The following is a 21485-nucleotide window of genomic DNA, read 5'->3' as shown; positions in this document are numbered from 1 at the left end:
AGTGTGAATCTGTATTTTGAAGTTTGGTCAAGGAAGTGGAGATTTATATTGGCTGAATTGGTTAGTCGTTTAGTTATGGTCTTAAATTGAGATTCGCTGGTATTAGCTCCGTGAGCGTTACAACTAATTGAAGAAGAAATTCGAATGTGCTGGTTCAATTGGTTTCACCTATGGCCAGCAAAATTGGTGAAATTAATTATGCTAAACAAGGGAGTTTTCAGGGGTTTTGACAGTGGAATGTATCAAGTCCATACAAGATGTAGTCGTAATTTGAGGTTTAGGGGAAACTTTTTAGACAATAAGAGAAGAAGATTGTTGTTGTGATGATTTTGATGCGTCTATATATTTCGGTTGTTGTTGGAATTGATGTGCAGTTCCTCTCCATTGTCAATGACGTACATCAAGTGTTCGAGAAAAAGCATGACCGACCAGTTATTGAAGAATGGGGGTCAGCAATAACACAAGGTAAGGCCGTAGGAACACTATGCAAGGTACGTATATTGAAGAATGGTTTATTGGCTTGTGTTCTCATGACATAATTATGTTTTCTAAAATGAAACCAACCAATCATTATGTTGTGTATGTTGATTAAACGGGAAGGCAGAGGCCCCATTACATAACATGTTTGTTTAATTCTTTATTTGCTTACCGAATGTTGTAATTGTTCATATGGATAAAATGTTGCTTATGTTTAAATCTTGTATGAACGTACTTAGAATTTGGATTAGAGGGAGTTTTGATTAATTTGATTGAATTGGTTAGTCGTTTAGTTATGGTCTTAATGCTGGAAGATGTTGGGAAGGAAGTTGAGATGCTGTTAACAGTGGTTGGAGATCGACAAAAAGTTGTGCTGCAGGTGTTATGCATCTAAAAAAATATGTTGCATAATTTGTTATGCAGTCCCGAAAATGGTTGCATAACACGTAATGCAGCTATTATTGTAGGTGGATGACAAGTTATGCAACCTTTTTTTTTTGCATAACTTGTTATGCAGTACAAAGAATGGTTGCATAACACGTTATGCAGCTACTTTTTGTTAGTATTGAAACCAACAAAAAAAAAGGTTGCATAACACGTTATGCACTTATAATAATATATGCATAACATGTTATGCATTCGAGAAAATGGATGCATAACCTGTTATGCATCCGAAAATATGATTGTATAATGCGTTAGGCATCGAGAAAATTGTTGCACAATCTTTTATGCATCGAGAAAATAGATGTGTAACCTGATATGCATCCGTAAATATGGATGCATACTGCATTATGCATCAATCTTTTTTATGTACGCACTAAAATCAACCAAAACAATGGTTAGATAACTTGTTATAGATGCATAACTTTGTTATCCAAATGCATAATTTGTTATGCAGTGGAGAAAATGGTTGCATAATTCGTTATGCGTCTGCAGAATGTGTTATGCATCTTTTTTTGTGGCTGCATAATGTTTATGTATCAAGTTTTCGAAAACTTTGCATAAAATGATGATCACCTCCAATATTTTCGTGAAAAACAAAAAATTTATATTTTTGTTTGTACTCGTTGCGTAGCTCTCTTAAAAAGATTTCCAACGATATAAAATTTGTAAAATTTCAAGGCACGAATTTTTAGATATGTTATATCCAAGTTACGTTGCCAATTATACCCCGATGCATAACCTGTCATGCGGATGCATAATCCGTCATGCATATATTTTTAATGATTTCATATAATTATGAGTGTCACGGAAATAATTATGGGTGTCATGGTACCTAAAATTAATTGTGGACTTGACAATGAGAATATTATTTTTTTTGGGTCTCCCCCTAATTTTCCCATATTCCAATACCTTCCACGATGATGTTTGAAAGTTGGAGACTTTGAGCTAGCTGTAGACCCAATTTCTACGGCCGTGCTTCGGCAACTGCTTGAGAAAAAGCATCGAAGCGTATAGTGCCGTAAACACCAAAAGAATCTCGAGCCACTGCTCATGCTGTGCCTCTTCCACTATCAAAAGCTCCATCCACGTTAATCTTCACAAATAGAGGAGGAGGAGTTTCCCAAATAATATGTGTTGGTATGCAAGATCTGATTAGCAGCACTATAGTTGACAGCATTCTGATCATCAAAAAACTTGAAGTCCTGAAGGGAGTTGTACATGCAGTACATATAGGCATTAGGGTAATTTTATTTACAAAAAAGACTGTTCTTTCCCGACAATTTTTCACCTCCGCACGCACGTCATAATGGCCGATAGTCTAGTTTTACGAGAATAAAAAGAAAGACTACATTTTCCCGGATATATCTTGAGCCATCGAGGAAACATTAGACATTTGCTCGTCAGGGTTGATTAGTAAGATCAAAATATGAAAATTTCAAATGTGATGTTATGAACGTCTGTTCTATTTTTGGGTGTCTACGATTCTTCTATTCATAGGCAAAATGTTTATGGTATACTGAGAAGCCTAGTTTTATGGGTCTAGAGCAAATAATTTGGTGGAAAACGAAAACCATTTGATAAGTAACAGAAAAAAATGTTGGACTGAGAAATATGATTCCCGAATTCCTCGTTAATTTGTTTCTTGATCTTCCAAAAAAAAAAATTTTAACTTTTTAATTTTTCCTATCAATTTCTTCTAAAAGATCAAATAAAAATGTTATGATAAAAATTACTTTCGTTCACAAAAAAAAAAAGAAAAAAAAAAAAAGAAGAAGAGAAAGCACCATTGATGCCTTCAATCTCAAGTGGAATTGGAATTCAATTACGTGCACTTTTGGTTCAAATCTTATTTTAATCGGCCTATAGAAATTATGGTGTCGAGGAGTAAGCTTTTTCATTAATTATGTCTTATTAGTGTAAATTTTCGACGGATGCGAACAGTGATGGCCGCTGCAGTTTACAAGCGATGCAATGTTTAATTCTCACTTCTCATCATCCATTTTCCAAACCAAAGGTATTGGAATTCATTCATTTTTCTGTTTAATTTGCATATCACTATTTTGGTTGGATCACTGTTATTGGTGACTCTGTAGGAATTAAGAGATTGACGAACTCAAGTCGTGTATGTATCATCAACGTCACCGGACGTATTTTAATTACTTCAATAGAGAGGAATTTGCAGTTGGATTATAATTTTGGATTCAACCAGAAGATAGAAAATTTATCACAATCGGGATATAAATTCAGAAATGAAAAGAGAAAGATATTTTACAATCTGTTGGATTGTAATTCCGATACTTATTATTTTGAATTTTCAATTCGTAAAATGTCAAGACAGTGGTGAGTTTAGTGAGACGGGCAATACTTTAGCGGTTCCAATTATCACAGCGGCTATCAATGCTAAGCTTGCCAATCTCACACCAATATTTCGTGCCGAAATTACAAAGAATCTCAATTTTTGCATTATGGATTTCGATGCTGATTGGGATGGAGCTTTCAATTTTACCAAGAATCTGGATTTCATAGCTTCCTGCATTAAGAAAACAAAAGGAGATCTCCCTCAGCGCCTGTGCACAGCAGCAGAGTTGAAGTTCTACTTTGAGGGTTTATTTGAAAGGAGTAGTTCAGGGAATGCCAATTTCTTGAAGCTTAACAGTAATTGTAACTTGACTTCCTGGGTTGATGGATGTGAGCCAGGATGGGCTTGTAGTGCTGGGGCTAACCAAAAGATTGACATGAAAGACAAGCAGCATGTTCCTTCTAGAACCACCGACTGTCAGCCTTGTTGCGAGGGTTTCTTCTGCCCTCAGGGCTTGACGTGCATGATGCCTTGCCCATTAGGTGCTTACTGCCCTCTTGCAAAACTCAATCAAAGTTCTGGAGTATGTGAACCCTACCATTACCAATTACCTCCCGGGAGGCCGAATCATACTTGCGGAGGAGCAAATTTTTGGGCGGATGTTAGAAGTAGTAGCGAGATATTCTGCTCTGCTGGATCATTCTGTCCAAGTACCACCAAGGAAACTCCTTGCACCCCTGGGCACTACTGCAGAATGGGATCAACTTCTGAAACAAAGTGCTTCAAGTTGGCCTCCTGTGGCTCGAACACTACAAACCAAGATATTACCGCATATGGTGTCATTCTTTTCGCTAGCTTGAGTGCCTTGCTAATCATATTTTATAACTGTTCGGACCAAGTCCTCACCACTAGGGAGAGAAGGCAGGCTAAATCAAGGGAAGCAGCAGCAAGGAGTGCGAGAGAAACTGCACAAGCACGTGAAAGGTGGAAATCCGCGAAAGAAGTTGCAAAGAAGGGTGCGATTGGACTGCAGTCACAATTTTCACGAACATTTTCTCGCAAAAAGTCTACAAGATCGGGGTCATCGAGATTTTTCGGTCTCGGGAAAAGTGGACCACTGCCACCAAGTGTTCCGAAGACAAGTAAAAGGGAACCAAGTAACCTGACAAAGATGATGAAAGAGCTCGAGGAGAACCCTGATAGTAACGAGGGATTCAGTCTGGAAATTGGAGATAAGAATATAAAGAAGCATATGCCAAAAGGTAAACAAATGCACACACAGAGCCAGATTTTCAAGTATGCATATGGGCAGCTTGAGAAAGAAAAAGCTCTGCAACAGCAAAACAAGAATTTGACCTTTTCAGGAGTAATTTCAATGGCTGCTGATATTGAGATAAGGCCTAGGCCTGTGATAGAGGTTGCCTTCAAAGATTTAACACTAACTTTGAAAGGCAAACACATACATCTCTTGAGGTCTGTTACGGGGAAAATCATGCCTGGTCGTGTTTCTGCTGTCATGGGGCCATCTGGTGCTGGAAAAACAACATTTCTTAGTGCTCTGGCAGGAAAGGTGACTGGATGTATAGTGAGCGGTTTAGTTCTCATTAATGGAAAGATTGAACCCATACACTCTTACAAAAAGATCATTGGCTTTGTACCACAAGATGATATCGTTCACGGGAACTTAACAGTTGAAGAGAATCTTTGGTTCAGTGCTAGGTGTAGACTATCGGCTGACTTACCGAAACCAGATAAAGTTCTGGTTGTGGAAAGAGTTATCGAGTCCTTGGGTCTGCAAGGAATACGAGAGTCATTAGTTGGAACAGTTGAAAAGAGAGGAATATCTGGAGGACAAAGGAAGAGAGTGAATGTTGGTTTGGAAATGGTCATGGAACCGTCGCTGCTAATCTTAGACGAACCTACATCAGGTCTAGACAGTTCCTCTTCTCAATTGCTCCTAAGAGCACTCCGCAGGGAGGCTCTTGAAGGTGTCAACATCTGCATGGTTGTTCATCAACCAAGTTATGCTTTGTTCAAAATGTTTGACGATTTAATACTACTAGCCAAGGGTGGTCTTACTGTCTATCATGGACCTGTAAAGAAAGTTGAAGAATACTTCTCCAGCCTTGGAATCAACGTCCCTGACCGTATAAATCCTCCGGATTACTTCATCGACATTTTGGAGGGTATAGTAAAACCAACGGGCGGCACAAGTATTAAACAGCTTCCAATTAGATGGATGCTTCACAACGGCTACAAAGTACCTCCAGATATGCTGCAGACTGCTGATGCCATTGCTTCTTCTGCAAAAGCAACAGATACTAGCGCCGAAACTGAAGAAACTTCTTTCGCTGGAGAGTTATGGAAGGATGTCAAGACTAACGTTGAGATTGAAAAGGATCTACTACAGCATAATTTCTTGAAGTCTAAGGAATTATCTAACCGGGTAACTCCTGGGGTACTTCGGCAATACAGATACTTTCTGGGACGGGTGACAAAGCAACGGTTGCGAGAGGCTAGAATACAGGCTGTTGATTTTCTTCTTTTACTACTTGCTGGAATCTGCTTAGGAACATTAGCTAAGGTGAGTGATGAGACATTCGGGGCGCTTGGTTATACCTATACCGTTATTGCTGTTTCTTTGCTAAGCAAGATTGCAGCTTTGAGGTCATTCGCTCTGGACAAGCTAATCTACCGGAGAGAGAGGGCTTCCGGAATGAGCAGCCTGGCTTATTTTCTCTCCAAGGATACAATTGATCATTTCAATACACTCATCAAGCCTTTGGTTTACCTCTCCATGTTCTATTTCTTCAACAATCCACGGTCTTCCTTTACAGATAACTACATCATTTTGGTCTGCCTCGTCTACTGTGTGACCGGCATAGCATATGTACTTGCCATTTTCCTCGAACCTGGTCCTGCCCAGCTTTGGTCCGTGCTTCTTCCTGTTGTTTTAACGCTGATTGCAACTCAAGATGACAAAAAAGATCATGTAATGGAGAACATAGCTAACTTATGTTACACAAAATGGGCATTGGAGGCGTTCGTGATTGCAAATGCTAAAAGGTACTCTGGAGTGTGGTTGATAACACGATGTGGTTCGCTGACGAAAAGTGGCTATGATCTTCATGATTGGGGTCTTTGTATAGCAATCCTCCTCCTTTGGGGTGTAGTTAGTCGTTTGATAGCTTTCTTTTGTTTGGTTACCTTCATAAAGAAGTGATTAAGGAAAAAAAAAAAAAAAAAAAAAAAAAAAGAGGATAAACTAATCTGTAGTTATTCATTTGTATCAAAAACAAGAAACAGGCGGGAGAGACTGTTGTTGCATACTAGAGATCAAAATTTAACCGTGATACCCCCGTAGAGAAGAAAATGCAATTTTACTGGCTTTCTGAAAGTAAAAATACGTGGAAGCGAAATATACACCAAGATATATAGCTTCAATCTTGGAACTGCTAAAAGTCTTCTTCTTTCAGTTGTACTAGTATCTTACTCGTGCGTTGCACGGGGATAGTCAATTCAAATAATATCCAAAAAAAAAATCTATCAATTAGATTGCTTAGTTTTACTCAAGGTATATCGAATTCGAAATCTATTTTCAATCAAATTAATCTCGGAATTGTAATCTAGAGAAACATATGTACTTGGTTACGTAAAAAAAGAAAAAAAACAACTCAAGAAAGAAAACAGACCGAGCTAGTTATCGATTAAGCAATAAAAAAACATTAATTATACGATTAGGAAACTTGAATACGTAAAGTATTAAAATTGAATTTTACAACTCACAACTCCGTCAAGTTTACATTTGGTATACTTTGTCAAGAACTCTCATTTTTTGTCTCCACTTAGTTCTTCTAATATATTCAAGTTCCCCTCCCTTTGATGTTGGAGTTTCTCCATCTCCAGCGACACCTGCATCTGACACAATTTTATGTTATCTAGTACTTATAATCTACTATTAGTAATTGCTTGTTACCTGAATGTAAATTACTGAACGCTTCTTTATATGCAAATTATTTTTATCAGTAATTTTCGAACTTTGACGTGATGAGTGAAAACTACCACATAGCATTTCCAATGAGTGAAAACTGGTCTTGGAAAGTGAACTCCAAGACTCTGCATGGTCTTCGTAACAGCATAACTGGATAAGTAAATTTGTATTGTCATGGAAAAAATTCAGCAAGTACAGTAGTTCAGTTTGTATGGCTGATACACACTTTAATTTATGAGAAATGCAAAAAAAAAAATCGAAATTTTGATAATCACCAAGACTCTACCTCCGTCACTTAGAGGTAGGTATTTGAGAAACATGCAAGTTTATAATAAGGTTGGGCATTTATATGTCGGTCTGTCTCCTATATAACTCAGGAGTCCTAACATAACTAAGCTATGATGCCCTAACATAAATAAGCTATGATTTGTGTTTGAAATGATGTAATGCAAAGCTAAATCTCCACAATCTAGCGAATCATAAAATTATAAGATTCGGAGTACAATATTTCATATGAATCATAACATAAGAATTGGTGTACGATAAACAAAAACATCTGAACTCATTCATTTAAAGTTAATTAAAGCATCAAGAACTTACCAACATATCTGTTAATATGCATCCAGCTTTGCCTTGGACATATCTACTTTAGTTCTTACCAACGGAGATGAGAGGGAAAAAAGCGTCATAGACTTGTACTTCACAGAAAGAAATGGATTCATCAGTTCACATTAACAAAGGGAGTATCATGAACCGTGGTGTTCAACTCACATGAGAAATTGAAGATAAGATGCAATAGCAACTTATGTAAGCCACCTATACATATGTGAAGACTGGGTGAAAATGAATCCATTTAGATTATTATTTTAAGGGCACATGACGTCCACTAATTTGAGATATAAAAACATGTCAAAATGATGCAGTCCGTCATACTTATCAAAATGATGTCCCTAACAATCTCAATATCTTAAATCCCTTCTATTCTTAGCATCGATATGTTCAGTAGCTTTACTAAACCACTAAAATATGAATTTCCAGTAACTGCTTCCCGCACTAAAGCTCACTTGGTTCCTTATGAGCATACCAACATTCTCATATTCCAAGAAAATAATACCAACCTTACAACTATTTAATCTAGCAAGAAGAGCTTAATTATGTCATCCAGTGATCACACCTATCTATGAAAGATACCTAGGATTGAGAAACCATACCCTGAGAAAACTGCAGCTGACATGGGAATTTTCCGTCATAGAACTTGTAGATACCTAGAGTGACTCCCTTCACGAGACTCCAGTCATAGAACTTTCAGATACCTAGAGTGACTCCCTTCACGATGACCTTCGCCCATTATATGTGATCCGGAACTGCTCAATGAGGCTCACCTAATTCCCTTTATTAAGGTGGCTCCATATCGTGATTCTAGTTTGTAAGTTTCTGTCGTTTGCAAGAAAACATTTTTTTTTAAATAGTTAGAATAGTTTATAAATGAAGATATGAAAAGAACTCCCTAACAATCCGTTCGTCAAACGATTTTTTCTAAATAATTCTTATCATATTACTCTATCAATCATATTGTTTCAATGCAATATCATAACAACCATTATCCTAGAAGCTGTAAAATTTCACACCCTCCTTTTAAGACAGAAGAAAAACTAATTTTGACCTATTACTTTGATTGTATTTTCATACCCCTACAATGATCTTTCATAATGAGGAAAATGAAAAAGACCCACACTCTCTGTGGTGTACCTGTTGTATGATGCAAAATACTTTGCTATATGATGCAAAATAGTTCTAAAAATTAATAGTAGTGCTATGCTGCATATAATCATGAGAGATACGGAAAAACATCACTATTGTTGATGGACAATGGAATATAGTTTTTTTGTGCCGTCACAACTCGATATTTAAAAACCCATACTTCGTATAATCATCATAGTACGTAGTTAGTGTAAACTTTGCCACCATTGTTGATAGATGTAGATATATATATATATATTTATCTTCTTCGAGTGATTGATTTTCTAAGGCCTGCGAAAATCCTAGATAGGAAGCCTTTGTCTAATTCGGTATACCAAAAACTGAATGAAAACTCAATTTTTGAAGGATAATCAAACTTGAACTTCCATTATAGAAACTGCAATCACTATGAAAAAGTACCTTCAATAACCCCAAAGAGTTGAGTAGAATATAAGCCACTTGTAACCTTTACCTAGCATATTTCTATTGGACTTCATGCTCTTAGTTCCCCGTCCACATCTTATTGAGAAGAGCCAATAAGATAAAACGAAAACAGGAACACATAAATTATCACGAGAAGATAAATTATATAATGGAAAGCATTCTATAGAAGAAACATAAACAACAATGAAAGCACATTATAGTGACCATGGTTGAGATTTGAGAAATCTTTTGTGAACATGACAAACATTATCAAACACCACCGACGAAAGAACATTTCAACTTAACCACATTAACAGATGGATTCTTGTGTGCACTGACCTGCTATGTATACGCAAGAAAACCTATTTTCTTTACATGGAAATAATTGATGTTTAAATCTCCTCCCTGAAATCACTTATCCCAATCAGAAATCACAAAACTTAGCACCAATCATCGAATTTATCGCATCTATACCTGCTAAGAGAGAGGAAGATCCGGATTACATCGATTAATTTTTCAGGGCCGATACAGGGAATATACAACGTTTCTTTGGATGTCTAGGGCACAATTAGATGCCACTGCAAAATATGCAAAGAAGGTGGAGAGAAAATAAGAACACGCGATAAGAAGACCGAATCTAACGGAAACAGTAAATATAAAAAAGAGTAAAAGAAGAATACGAATTAGGATTTACAAATAAAATTGCTTTATGCGTCTTCCAATCGGCCTGCTAAACCTCTAGGATATTAAAGTCTCTGATCAATTGGGTATACAAAGAAAAGGAACGAAAACCTACATCATAATCTCCCGTCAACTTCATGCCGTATGAGAACTGGAAAAAGAAGAGAGGATGTGGGAAGAAAGTTACGGAGAAGTAGAGGTTGTGAATGCCGAATAAAATGCAAAACTCTTGATTCCCATTGGTAGGGGACCAAGAACTCTAGAATTCATAAGGGGCCAGGAGCTCTAGAATTCAAGCTTTTGGCCTAACTTCATTCTGGAGCCAGTATTTGGGCCTCTAATTATATACAATGTACTGCAGAATATGGGAGCACCATGTATCACGAAAACCCATTTCCCTCAAATGCTTTGGACATGTTCAATTTCAAAGATTAGTTTATAGGAAGTATTGCACAAGGAAACCAGGTCTATGGTATCAATGCAATATCATCCACTAGCTTTACCAAAGTATGTATTTTTGAAGGCAGCACCAACGAAACTGGCTTAGAAATGTTCGCAAACTGGTGCTGTTGAATAATGGAGTGTTCGACATTACCCAATAACTACTGGTGCTGAACCAGCATATGTAACATAAACTTCTTGAGGAAGAAGTTTGAATTCAATTTTGAGTTCTACAAATATTTTCTTCAACTCAAAGACGAGATCCGACCTTCGGTTGTTTTTCTCTCCCATGTTTTGGTGATTCATTGTGTGACTGAGATACAAAGCCATCTTCAGGTCATGCACATTTACAATCTCCAACACCACTACAGTGTGATTAGGACTCCAATGTTGTGGTTTGCTTTCTATGTACCTGAAGTTCCAAACAAAAAAAAAAAATTGTTCAGCTGTAGAAACACGAAAAATAAGTACAAAGGACTTGAGCTACAAAAAGTAGAGAAAAATATGAAAAGTGGCATACATCTTTATTCTAGCTTTTAGTTCTCCAATAGTTTCAACTGAAGTTGCAACATTGACATTGAATTCCACAGCGTCACCCATAAAGGGACTTCTATTGAAGTTGCCGATGATTTTAGTTGCCAACACAGAATTGGGGAAGTACATTTTCTGATTGTCATATCTCAGAAAAACTGTCGTTAATATGTTCATTTCTTCAACAACCATCTGAAACAATTGTACAACTGATTAAGCACAAGTATTATAAGTGAACTGAAATATCAATAGAAAGGATACGGCATTCCCTTTTTAGCGAGTTATTACCTGAACATTATCAACCAGACAACGGTCACCAACATCAAACGGGTGCATTATGAACACGAATATGATGCCTTCAAATACCGTCTTAGCCATGTTTCCAAACACAAAAACAACCAGTAACATCTGAGATGAAATGAAAACTAGAAACTGTGTTGTAGCGATTCCCATTAAAAGAACCCATACTATGACAATCATTACAAGCACAATCACAGATGCTATCTTGTTCAGCTCTCTTACAGCTGTTTGTGCATCATTCAAAGAATGTCCAAGCGATTTACGTTCAAGGTAGACCTTCACCTGTGAAAACCAGGCATATGAATCCTTTTGACCTACGCACGAAAGACAATTAAACATCAAGGAAACAAAAACTTTGCAGAAGATTCATTACCACCCAGTTCCTCAACATTGATTTCTTTATCTTCCCAGCCTCCACCGCTCCTTCGAAGAGTGGGTAGACATTAGCCACCTCTTCTTTGGTTAAGAATTTTAAGAGGTCTTCTTCATAAATATACCTAGTCCACATAAAACAAGTGAGAGTTACTGAGTTAGAAATCGTCTACGAATTTGGTAGTTCATCCAAGCACTGATGATACCATATAACTAACAGAATGCATATTACAAGAAAGTGGAGAGGTAATCCTACTTTTCACGAGGTTTTGCAACGTTTTTGAAAATCCGAAAAGCAGCAGCCTTTGCTTGCCACTCGCAAGTAATCTCCACATCTTTCTGCTCTTCGTCATAAAGGTCTTCAATTTCATCCGAGAGTGTAGAAAGACCTGTAGTACTCACCATATCACATAATAATTTCATGGTCCAAGCTGATACCTTTTCTTGCTTAAGTTTATGAAGCTTGTTCACATCGATTTCCTGTACTTGGCCTTCTTTCCCTTTCTTCGTAGTACTACGCACACTCAACGTTCCTATAGTCTTTGTACGCCCAATGTTCTCGGCCAGCTGCATTTTTGGAGGTCCAGAGAGCACCTGAAGGACATACTGGTGAAACAATGATTCTTGAATCCTGTCAAAGAAGGTATTGACATGAAAAGAAGAGGCTAAAATCTTCAATAAAAGAGTCTTGAGTAGCCAAATACCAGCTCCAGCTAGAGAAGAAACAAGAGCCCTTGTAACATATCTTATAAACTTGTTATCGTCTTTGGATAGCTTTAGCTTCCCATCAAAGAACAAAGTCCATGAAAGAAGAACCAAAGCCAACCAAATGCAAACCTGGACACTCTTCTTCAACCCATAAACAAAATACAGAACCTTCTTTTTGAGAATGAATCTCTTCTCAACCAGGAAAACCAAACCTTTCATTAACCAATCTGTAAACAGCCGACCGCAAACAATCACCAATAGTAGCACACACCATTTCCAAAAATGCAACTCTGAAATCCTTAAATTCTTCAACTTGGAAATTGTTAAGCTTAATATGAGCGTAGCCGTTACATCCACTCGAGGACAGTCCAAAATTTCATTTTCTTACGACAACTCTGCATCAAAGTAGGTGCTTTCTCACTCGAGTAAATGTCTTCATCTTCTTCTTCTTCGTCTTCTTCTTCTCCTCCTCCTCCATCCGGGCCCGGAGATGCCATTAACGGCGTTTTTGGCGTAATCGGAGCTGCTTTTGTATTATCCTTTGGAGTAGTAGCAGCACTGGATCTGTTGTTATTTGGGGATGCCTTGTAAGGTGAATTCCGACCGTTTGTATTGTTGTTCGGGGATGCTCTGTAAGGTGTATTCTGACTTTCTTGCATCAAGGAAGCCTTCTTCAAATCATCCACCGGATTAAAACCAGCTGGTACAGGCGGCTCTGAGAATCTCGATTTCGCCTTGGAAAAAACAGACGTCGTGCCTGGTACTAGTACTGCTGTTCGAGGAGTTGTTGGAACTTTTGGCGGTCTGTCCATATTTGGACTGAAATTCTTTATCTCGGGGAGACGGTTGTCCAGAAATGGATGTAAGTTGAACTTGAGGACTCAAACTCCCAAGTTCTGTGAGTCTCAAATTCGATCCGAATGACGGTGTCTTCTTAATAGGTGCTACTTGAGGAGCACTATTAGAAAAGGTTAACCCCGAAACACCTGATGATTCGAAATTATTCTGCTGAACAACCGCTGCTTCCGGAATCAGAGGCATAGCAAAGCTTGGACCTGATGTTGAGTTGTTATTGTTGTTGTTTCCATTGGAAGCTGCTTGTACTTGATCACCTTGACTGTTCAAGACCACATCAGTTGATGATGCAGTTGTTGCTTTACTTGCCAAAACGATGGCTGCAGCTGCATTATTCCCACTTAATCCTCCTGTTGCCATATCCTTCCTAGTCTAAAATCTCTACAATTTTGATCAAACTCATGTTTTCATCGAACTCTTGACATAAACTGATCTGTACCTAAAATTTTGACATTCATGATAAGGCAAAAACTGAAAAATGATGAATGAGCTGGGTTATGATCTAAACCTTAAATTTTTTCTCCTCCGAGAATATGTTAGTAAGATGTGATTACTTTAGTTGGAGCAGGTAAATTAATGTAGCAAAGACGTTTAGAGAATTCAACAATTAAAAGGTCTCTTCTGGCAAGTAATAAAACTACGGCATAAGAGACGGATGATTTAAGGAATTTCTTAATATGAATGAGATAAGTAGACGCATGGAGGAGAATTAGGTAGTTGCCATTGTTGATGGTAAATTTCACGTGTATTTCTCAGGAAAATTGTAGCTTCTGGTTGACTATAATAAAACAAGATGGGAACATAACCGGAAACAGTACATTGTGTAGCCAAACAGGCCTCCGACCGTTAACTGATTTCACTTCCAGCTACAAAGTAGTAATCTTTTACTAAAGAGCCTCTCCTGGAATGTATTTAGCCGCCACTTAAAAGTGTCGGAATCTATTTAACCCCGCCATGGTCTCACACTTAGAATAGTCATAAGAAGATTAGTTTCACTTTTCGGAATCAAACGAAACTTTTAAATTAGTGGGGTTAGTAATCTAATCTTCTTGATTATAATAATAAGGTTAGGGTTTTTTTTGACAGACAAATAGGGATCAAAACTGAGTATGCGTTTAAGAATTTATGTTTTAGGATTTCTTATAAACATGAAGCTGGTGATGTAAGAAATGGTGGGTTACCCATTTTAATTTGACCTACAGCTAATTCAATACTGTACTATGCGATTGTGACTTTTGAGCCACCACCCCATGTTTTTAAATGGACCAAGTTAAATTATGCAATCACAAAATGCCAAAACCAAAAACAATGATCTATTAATTTTCTTACTAATTAATCATACATATTTAGGTTACTTACAATCTTTATCTTCTACAAGACTCCTTGACTAACTTGAGTTGTGTAACTTTGAATAAACAGATTCATAAGCAAGGGTTTTCCCTGAAGTGGGTAAGAATTTACTTTCTCATGTATGGAAACATTTGTGATACAACCACACTTATATGGAGTGTTGTTGTGAAACTCCAAAGGCTGCTAAAAAGTGATAAATCTGTTGACTACTACTGACGCCGACTTACTTACAGCCGTTGCTCAAAGACTGTTTTCGGGAACAAAATTTAGTACACATGGTTTTTGCTGACCTCCATTTGCTAATTCTGTTGGTTAAGCTGACTCACGATCAGAGAGAATCTTTTCCATGTCCGTGAAGTATGGCCAGCTACCACTGGTTTTCTCGTCGATCTTGCTTTCCTGTTAACAGCAAAAACTCACCATCAAACAAGCTAAGAGTAGACTTGATTATTCTAGACATGTTTTAGAGTTCTGACTTTGTTCCTCCACTTGTAAGGTTACACTGCAAACGTCACCATAAGATAGGAATGTGTTTGATGCTCACAAACCTTTTACTTTGAAGAAATCATATTTGGGGCTAAGATGTTTTAGGCGTGTCTCAAATATCCTATATTTCTTGCATCAAGATTTCCTTTATTTATAACAATGAAATTAGAGGGAGAAAGATGACCAACCTCGTATTTCTGAAGCAGAGATGTCCAAAGAGACTTGCATTGGCTTGGGGTTCGATTAATTCCATAACCCTGCAAATTTGTAGATATCTCCTCCCACAGTACCATCCTGCCCTTCACAACTTGGAACTTCACATCCAAATCCCCACGCATTTTAATTAGTTTCTTAATCTCTTCCGGCTTCCATTTGTTGCGTTTCACGGGCTTGACGGAAGCTTTCTCAGGATTTGACGATTCAGCAGACTCATCCTCATTGCTTTCACTTCCATCCTGGTTGAGCACCAAGTTTTTTTCTACCAAACCGCTCTCGCCTTGTATCGGTGATTTTATTACACATGATTTCCAGAAATCATCTGTGTCACCCTCAATGGATGATGCTGAGCTCGTCGAGTCAGAACTGGAGACTGTCGTGTCTTCCTCCTGCAGTAATCGCTCATCTATACTTTTACCTGAAATGAACAGAACCCAGAAAAAAAACATTAGAAACTAAAGGTGCCTTAGAGAATCCAATCACCAAAATCATCACTTGAACATATCTGCAAGAAATATATATGACCTTTAACATCTTGTTGTGTCGTGTTTTTCCTAAGATAGGTATCAGCCTTGCCCTCTTCAATCCTCTTGCTTGACCTTTTTTGTCTGGGATGTGCGTCATCCGCTTTGTTCAACGCAGATGTCCCATAGTCCCCTCTAGATTTACCAGACAACTTTTCTTTCAACTCCTCAGCTATAACAGCAGATGGGTTCTCCATAGCATTGACAATAACCTCGGGCCTCTTACTACTGTATTTTCTTACCATTTTCCTCAACACCTCAGACACAGTTCTTTCCATATGAGCCAGTGGGCAGTTTATCGGACAGCTTGATAGTGCAGCATTTGCAGTTTTATGTAGTGCATCCAAGAGCTTTCCTTTATCAAGCCATAAACAACGCGTGGTAATTTTAATTTTTCCTTTTATGGTGGGTGCAACTGCACTGTTACTGGTTTCGGGGCGCATAATTTCCATGCTGCAAGAGAAAGTAATTTCAACATATATAATCTTTGTGTTGTAAAACTTCACATCCATTAGACAACAGCATAAATAATATGAGTGTATCCAAGAACCTGACAATAATGATGCCATCAGTTGCTATTCTTAATCTCTCATCAATACAAAGTTCTGAAGATGTTCCAAAAGCTTTGTCCCCGTCACTGTACATCAGCTGCAACATAGTTGAAAAAGATTTTTTTAGTATTAGCATCTTGCACAAAGAATAAGAAGACCTCCTCAAAGAATCTCACAGACCTGCAAATTCTCCTTTCCCAATGGAATAAGCCCATTCGCGTACCCTTGAGACAAGACTCTTCTGTTCCTTAGATGTGAAACTCCAAGCATCTCCCCGTTCTTTATCACCTGTTATGAGAAAGTTTACATAAGCTAAATTCATATTGTACGATAAACTGCTGCATTTCCCTTGTTATTCTGATGATCTAGCGGGGACTTAAATGTTAAGATATGAGGGCATTGCAATAAAAATTGAGTTCAGTTTCAAATTTGTGTCAATAAGAAAACAAAATCTAGAGGTATCAGTCACATTATTACAACTGATTTATCCTTAACATGGAGGTTTTGTCCCCAGATAAATACTCATTAATATCTTAAACTTGTGATGCTCTTTATTTTATCTGTTATAAATATATAACTTTATTAACTGATCAAAAATAAATAAATAACTCCGGTGAACTTTTGATGTAGAGATATCCATATTCAAAATTCCATGTGGATCATAGATTTTGTTAAGCTAGTTTAAAAACAAATATCACCAGAAAAGATGTAAGTCATCTATCTGTGAACACTCTTTCTTAAAATCAAGCAATAGGGAATATCTCACAGTTGTATGATTGATGCCAGTTGATTTTCCGAGTAACTCATGCTCTTTCAGAAACAAAAGTTCTCCATGTATGGGAAGAAAATGCTGCGGCTTCACCAGCCTAAGTACTTCCTCCTACAAAACATAGGTGCTATGTTAAAGTATGTCGCGGCACAAAAATATAAAACTGAATTAAGTTAAATAAATACTTGAATAAAGTGCAAAAGAGATGACAACCATTTTAAGCGATTAAGCATTCGCAACAAAATTTTATTTATTTTTGTCATCACACAAATAACTAAATTATTCAAAAGTTGGATACAGAATACCCCAAACCTTATACTAAGTATTCTGGATTTGTGGAAACTTACAAGTTCTCCGCGATATGCATGGCCAGATGTGTGAAGGCCTTCACTCTTTCCCATCACAATTGTTGAACCCAGCTCTGAGATTCGGTTCATCATTTTCATCACTCGAGTCTCATTTCCAGGAATTACCTTGAACAAAATCAATACAGGCCTGTTAATAATGACATGACGAACGGAGCACATCGGATATCGGCAAAAATCAAAAACAAACAGAGAAGATAAAAATTAAAGTCGGATTCCTTCCTAATCAACAGCAGAAATAGTTACCTTGGCTGAATATAGAATCAGGTCATCCTTGGTCAATTTGAGGGAATGACTGCTTCCATATGATGCAAGGTTCAGGGCTGCACGTGGTTCTGCCTAGACATAATACACGAGTCATTCACCATCTTAATGCTTTTGGAAATGTTTTGATTAATTGGAACTAAATTTGTTTTCGGATCAAAATTCACCCAAGTGATCTTACTTGAGATCCTGTTGTAACGATTAGCAAGTCTTTAGGAGCATAGTTATCAATATCTTCCACTTTCACCTAAATACAAAATGAAACATGACAATCACATAAAGAACCAATCAAGAAATGATTTTTAAGATAGTGGTTAGTAGTATAGACAATTCATACCAGAGTTGATGGATCAATTGGCGCCTGTCCATCTCTAAAAGCAGCATCCAGGTATGTCCTTAATGACATGCCCACAAATACCTGTTACAATAACTAATAATTCTGAAATCTCCATAAAGATAAATTCTCTGGCTTCAGAATTCTGAAGTTGCAGACTACATGGGGAAAAAAAACTAAGTAGCTCACCAACTTCCGCCCAGTTAAATCTGCTGCAGCTTTAACACTTCCAAGGCGATGTATATTAGATGCAAACTGAGTAGTGATTACTCGTCCAGTAGCAGCTGAAATATTTCTCAGAAGTGCATCTCTCACAACATTCTCACTGATAGTCCTTCCAGGTGAAAGCACATTTGTAGAGTCACTCATCATCTGACGAGGAGTTTATTAATTCAATAAACTCAACAATTTTAAGGGAGAAATGAAATGAGAAGAAGAAACATGCGACAGAACATCATAAAGAGACCAAGTAACTTACTAACGTAACTCCTTCTTTTGACAAATCCTCTAAAGTTTCTCGATCAAAAACTTTTCCATCCAACGGTGATTCATCAATCTGATAAGGAAAAAGTTCTCAGTGTATCGGTTCCCACATATTGCATGCTAAACTCAAATAGAGTAGAGGAGTTGGAGTTACCTTCCAGTCTCCTGTATGTAGAATTGTACCATCTTTACAACGTAGTACCAATCCACAACAATCAGGAATAGAATGGGTAACCCGGATAGGCTCTACTTCAAATGGCCCGGCGGTGAACTTCTTTTTCGCCTTAAATGGCTTTAGCCTAGAGGTAAAGATTCCAAACTCCTTCAGACGCTTTTTAATGAGCTGACAGGAAGAAGAAATAAAAGAGGGGCAAATCATCTTTACCGAAATTAGCTGATTAAAAAGGTCAGAAAACATTTTAAGGCAAGCAAACACAAGATATTACAAGCAACCTCTCTAGACCGAAAAAAAATATATATTTAACAAGTTACCTCCATTGTGAAGGATGAAGCAAATATTGGTGTATGAGAATCCAACGCTGGGATAACCTGTTCAGTGGCACTACAATCAGTTCGAAATTTTCCTAACTTGATATATTGTAAGCTCAAACCTCACTTGGTAAATGGTTAACAAACAGATATGCAAATTGAACCTGAGAATAACGAAAACCACGGACCAGTTTACTGCAGAGGCCTAACACTTCCCTAACATAATAGCTTGAATGCAGGTACCAGTATTCTTCGTTTCTCTACATCCCTACTACGCAATATCAAGAGGGTGGAAAACTAATTGAATAGAACATGATTTATAGATAGGAACACAACAAATTACTTCACTGGAACCAGGCAATCAACTCCTCGTGAGGATTGCAGGAGAGACCCCTATGTAAAGTACAACAAGAGATGCAAAGAGACAGTCTATGACAATGGTGTGTAAATGATGCATGCAGAGGCGTAACTGTTAATCCTTCAGGCAAGATTTCCTGTAACATATCTCATCAATTTCTGCAGTTTGCACCTTGCGGGCATTTGAGAACTAACATGCCCAATACTGAAAAGAGGATGTCCACAACCCTAGATTACAGTTGCCTAGCATTTTGATCACTGTAAAATGAAAAGTAAAACTCAAGAAGCAGAAAGGAAACATTACCCAGGGCAACGCACCAATGTGATCCTCATGCCCATGTGTTATAACTACTGCTTCAATTTTATGGCTCCACCTCCTTATGAATGTTGTGTCGGGTATAATCTTCTGGACACCTAGCTCGTCATCACTGAGACACAAGTCAGCCACCCAACCACAGTTAACATATCAGTGAATGATTTTTTTTAAAGTACCACAATATGACCATAACAGCTAACAAAACATATATTTTACTTTGTTATTTCTCGCAAACTTACTCTGGAAACATTACTCCTGCATCAATCAAGATATATCGATCATTATTCCCAACAAGCATACAATTCATCCCTATTTCACCCAGACCACCTATTGGGAGAACTCGAATTGGAGGACCATCAGACCCTTCATAAAACTTTTCCATTTTGCGTTGAACAGAATCCGCCATACTTTTCCCCGGCCCTTCTCTCCTGATTGATTTACTCATTGGTATTCTGGTCCCTGGAGTACCTAATATCCAATCCCAACAAGAAAGTACACATAAAATATCATTCTACAAGATCATTCAATAGCATAAAAATGTTTCAGCTTTAAGCTAAAATCCAAGGTTATGGGGCAAAGAGATGGACACATGGGTGATTGAGGCAGTAGCCCCTCTGGACTTGACTTCCTCTAGGAGTTCAACTGAGGGTTTGGACCTTACATTTTAGGTTTTCACAAAAGCCATGGGGAAACTGCCCCACATAGCCTTAACTTCAGAATTTCAACTGAGTGTTTGGACCTGGGATTACCACTGACGGGCAATTGCACCCTGGATTAACACCCAACAGAACTTGAATACAAGAAATAAGGTTAAGATTTTTAAGTTTTTTACCTGATATAGAAGGAACACCAACAGAACAAGAAACAGAAGGTTTACTTCTGGGATTTCTTAGACAAGAAGAGAATTTGCAAGGGCAAAGAGATAAAGCATTTAAAGCAGCCATTTATTGATTTTATTTCAGTGCCTCCTCAAAATATCATCAACAACCACAACAGTAAAGGAGCTTCAAAGATGAAGAAAAACAAGGGCTTTGGTAGGGTTTTGAGAGATGCCCTAGAACCCCTTCTTCTTGAAATTAGAGTGAAAACGCTTAAAGCGGGAAAGGAATGGAGAGAGTAGTGAATGAGTGGGGATGAAAAAATAGTATCTCTTATCATCATATTGTTGCAGGGTGGATAATTATGAAATCCGAACCGGATACAAACGATCGGGTCACAAAAAACCGAACTTGGTCCATAAAAAGAACCCTAACCCTAGCCTAGTGTTGGATTATTTTATGGAAAATTTGTTGATTGGTCCAAAGCCCATATAGTTATTTATAGTAAGGTCCAATCAGAATTTTTTTTTTATCTGGAGGTCCAAAATTAATAAAAAAATAGAAATGACCATAATACTCCCTACTACCAAACGTGTGTGTCTACACTGCTTACAAATTTGAGTACATATCTGGCACACTGCTCACAAATTCGAGTACATATATGCTAACAAATTTGAGTACATATATGCCGCACTGCTTACAAATCTGAGTACATATCTGTCGCACTGCTTACAAATTCGAGTATATATCCGCTGCTTACAATTTGAGTATATATCTGCTGCACCGCTTCCAGGTAAAGTACATATCTGTTAGAATCAATTATAAATAAATTAGCACATATTTCAGTATTGCGCATACGTACTCATGGATCAAACAAAAAAAAGTGACAAAACTCTAAATA

The 21485-nt window shown here is 37.6% G+C and overlaps 2 protein-coding genes and 1 pseudogene across 3 annotated transcripts; 1 reads left to right on the top strand and 2 right to left on the bottom strand.

Annotated features, from left to right (window-relative positions):
* The first annotated feature begins 2464 nt into the window (after nucleotides 1-2464).
* LOC113281492 (ABC transporter G family member 28-like) lies at nucleotides 2465-6481 on the top strand. The gene is made up of 2 exons (XM_026530261.1): nucleotides 2465-2935; nucleotides 3015-6481. Exon 2 carries the CDS (start codon nucleotides 3171-3173, stop codon nucleotides 6441-6443), a length of 3273 nt encoding a protein of 1090 aa, XP_026386046.1. The 5' UTR covers nucleotides 2465-2935; nucleotides 3015-3170; the 3' UTR covers nucleotides 6444-6481.
* A 3952-nt stretch (nucleotides 6482-10433) lies between these two features.
* Nucleotides 10434-13256, bottom strand: LOC113281493 (annotated as a pseudogene).
* A 1297-nt stretch (nucleotides 13257-14553) lies between these two features.
* Nucleotides 14554-20903, bottom strand: LOC113281491 (ribonuclease J-like). 2 transcript variants are annotated; one of them, XM_026530259.1, is made up of 17 exons: nucleotides 20599-20903; nucleotides 20006-20234; nucleotides 19755-19878; nucleotides 19097-19153; nucleotides 18759-18947; nucleotides 18600-18677; nucleotides 18311-18493; nucleotides 18125-18205; nucleotides 17969-18034; nucleotides 17770-17862; nucleotides 17506-17631; nucleotides 17156-17269; nucleotides 16570-16677; nucleotides 16389-16486; nucleotides 15840-16291; nucleotides 15287-15732; nucleotides 14554-15011 (listed from the first exon to the last, which is right to left on the bottom strand). In XM_026530259.1, the coding sequence occupies exons 1-17, from the start codon at nucleotides 20708-20710 to the stop codon at nucleotides 14925-14927; spliced, it is 2643 nt and encodes an 880-aa protein (XP_026386044.1). In that variant the 5' UTR covers nucleotides 20711-20903; the 3' UTR covers nucleotides 14554-14924. The 2 variants fall into 2 exon arrangements, with proteins under 2 accessions (XP_026386044.1, XP_026386045.1); XM_026530260.1 differs by having other exon boundaries at nucleotides 20006-20225.
* Nucleotides 20904-21485: the final 582 nt, after the last annotated feature.

The sequence above is a fragment of the Papaver somniferum genome, chromosome 5, assembly GCF_003573695.1.
Source record: "Papaver somniferum cultivar HN1 chromosome 5, ASM357369v1, whole genome shotgun sequence".
Taxonomy (NCBI): domain Eukaryota; kingdom Viridiplantae; phylum Streptophyta; class Magnoliopsida; order Ranunculales; family Papaveraceae; genus Papaver; species Papaver somniferum.
Note: the sequence above shows the minus strand (reverse complement) of the source record. Positions and strands in the feature narration are given on the sequence as shown.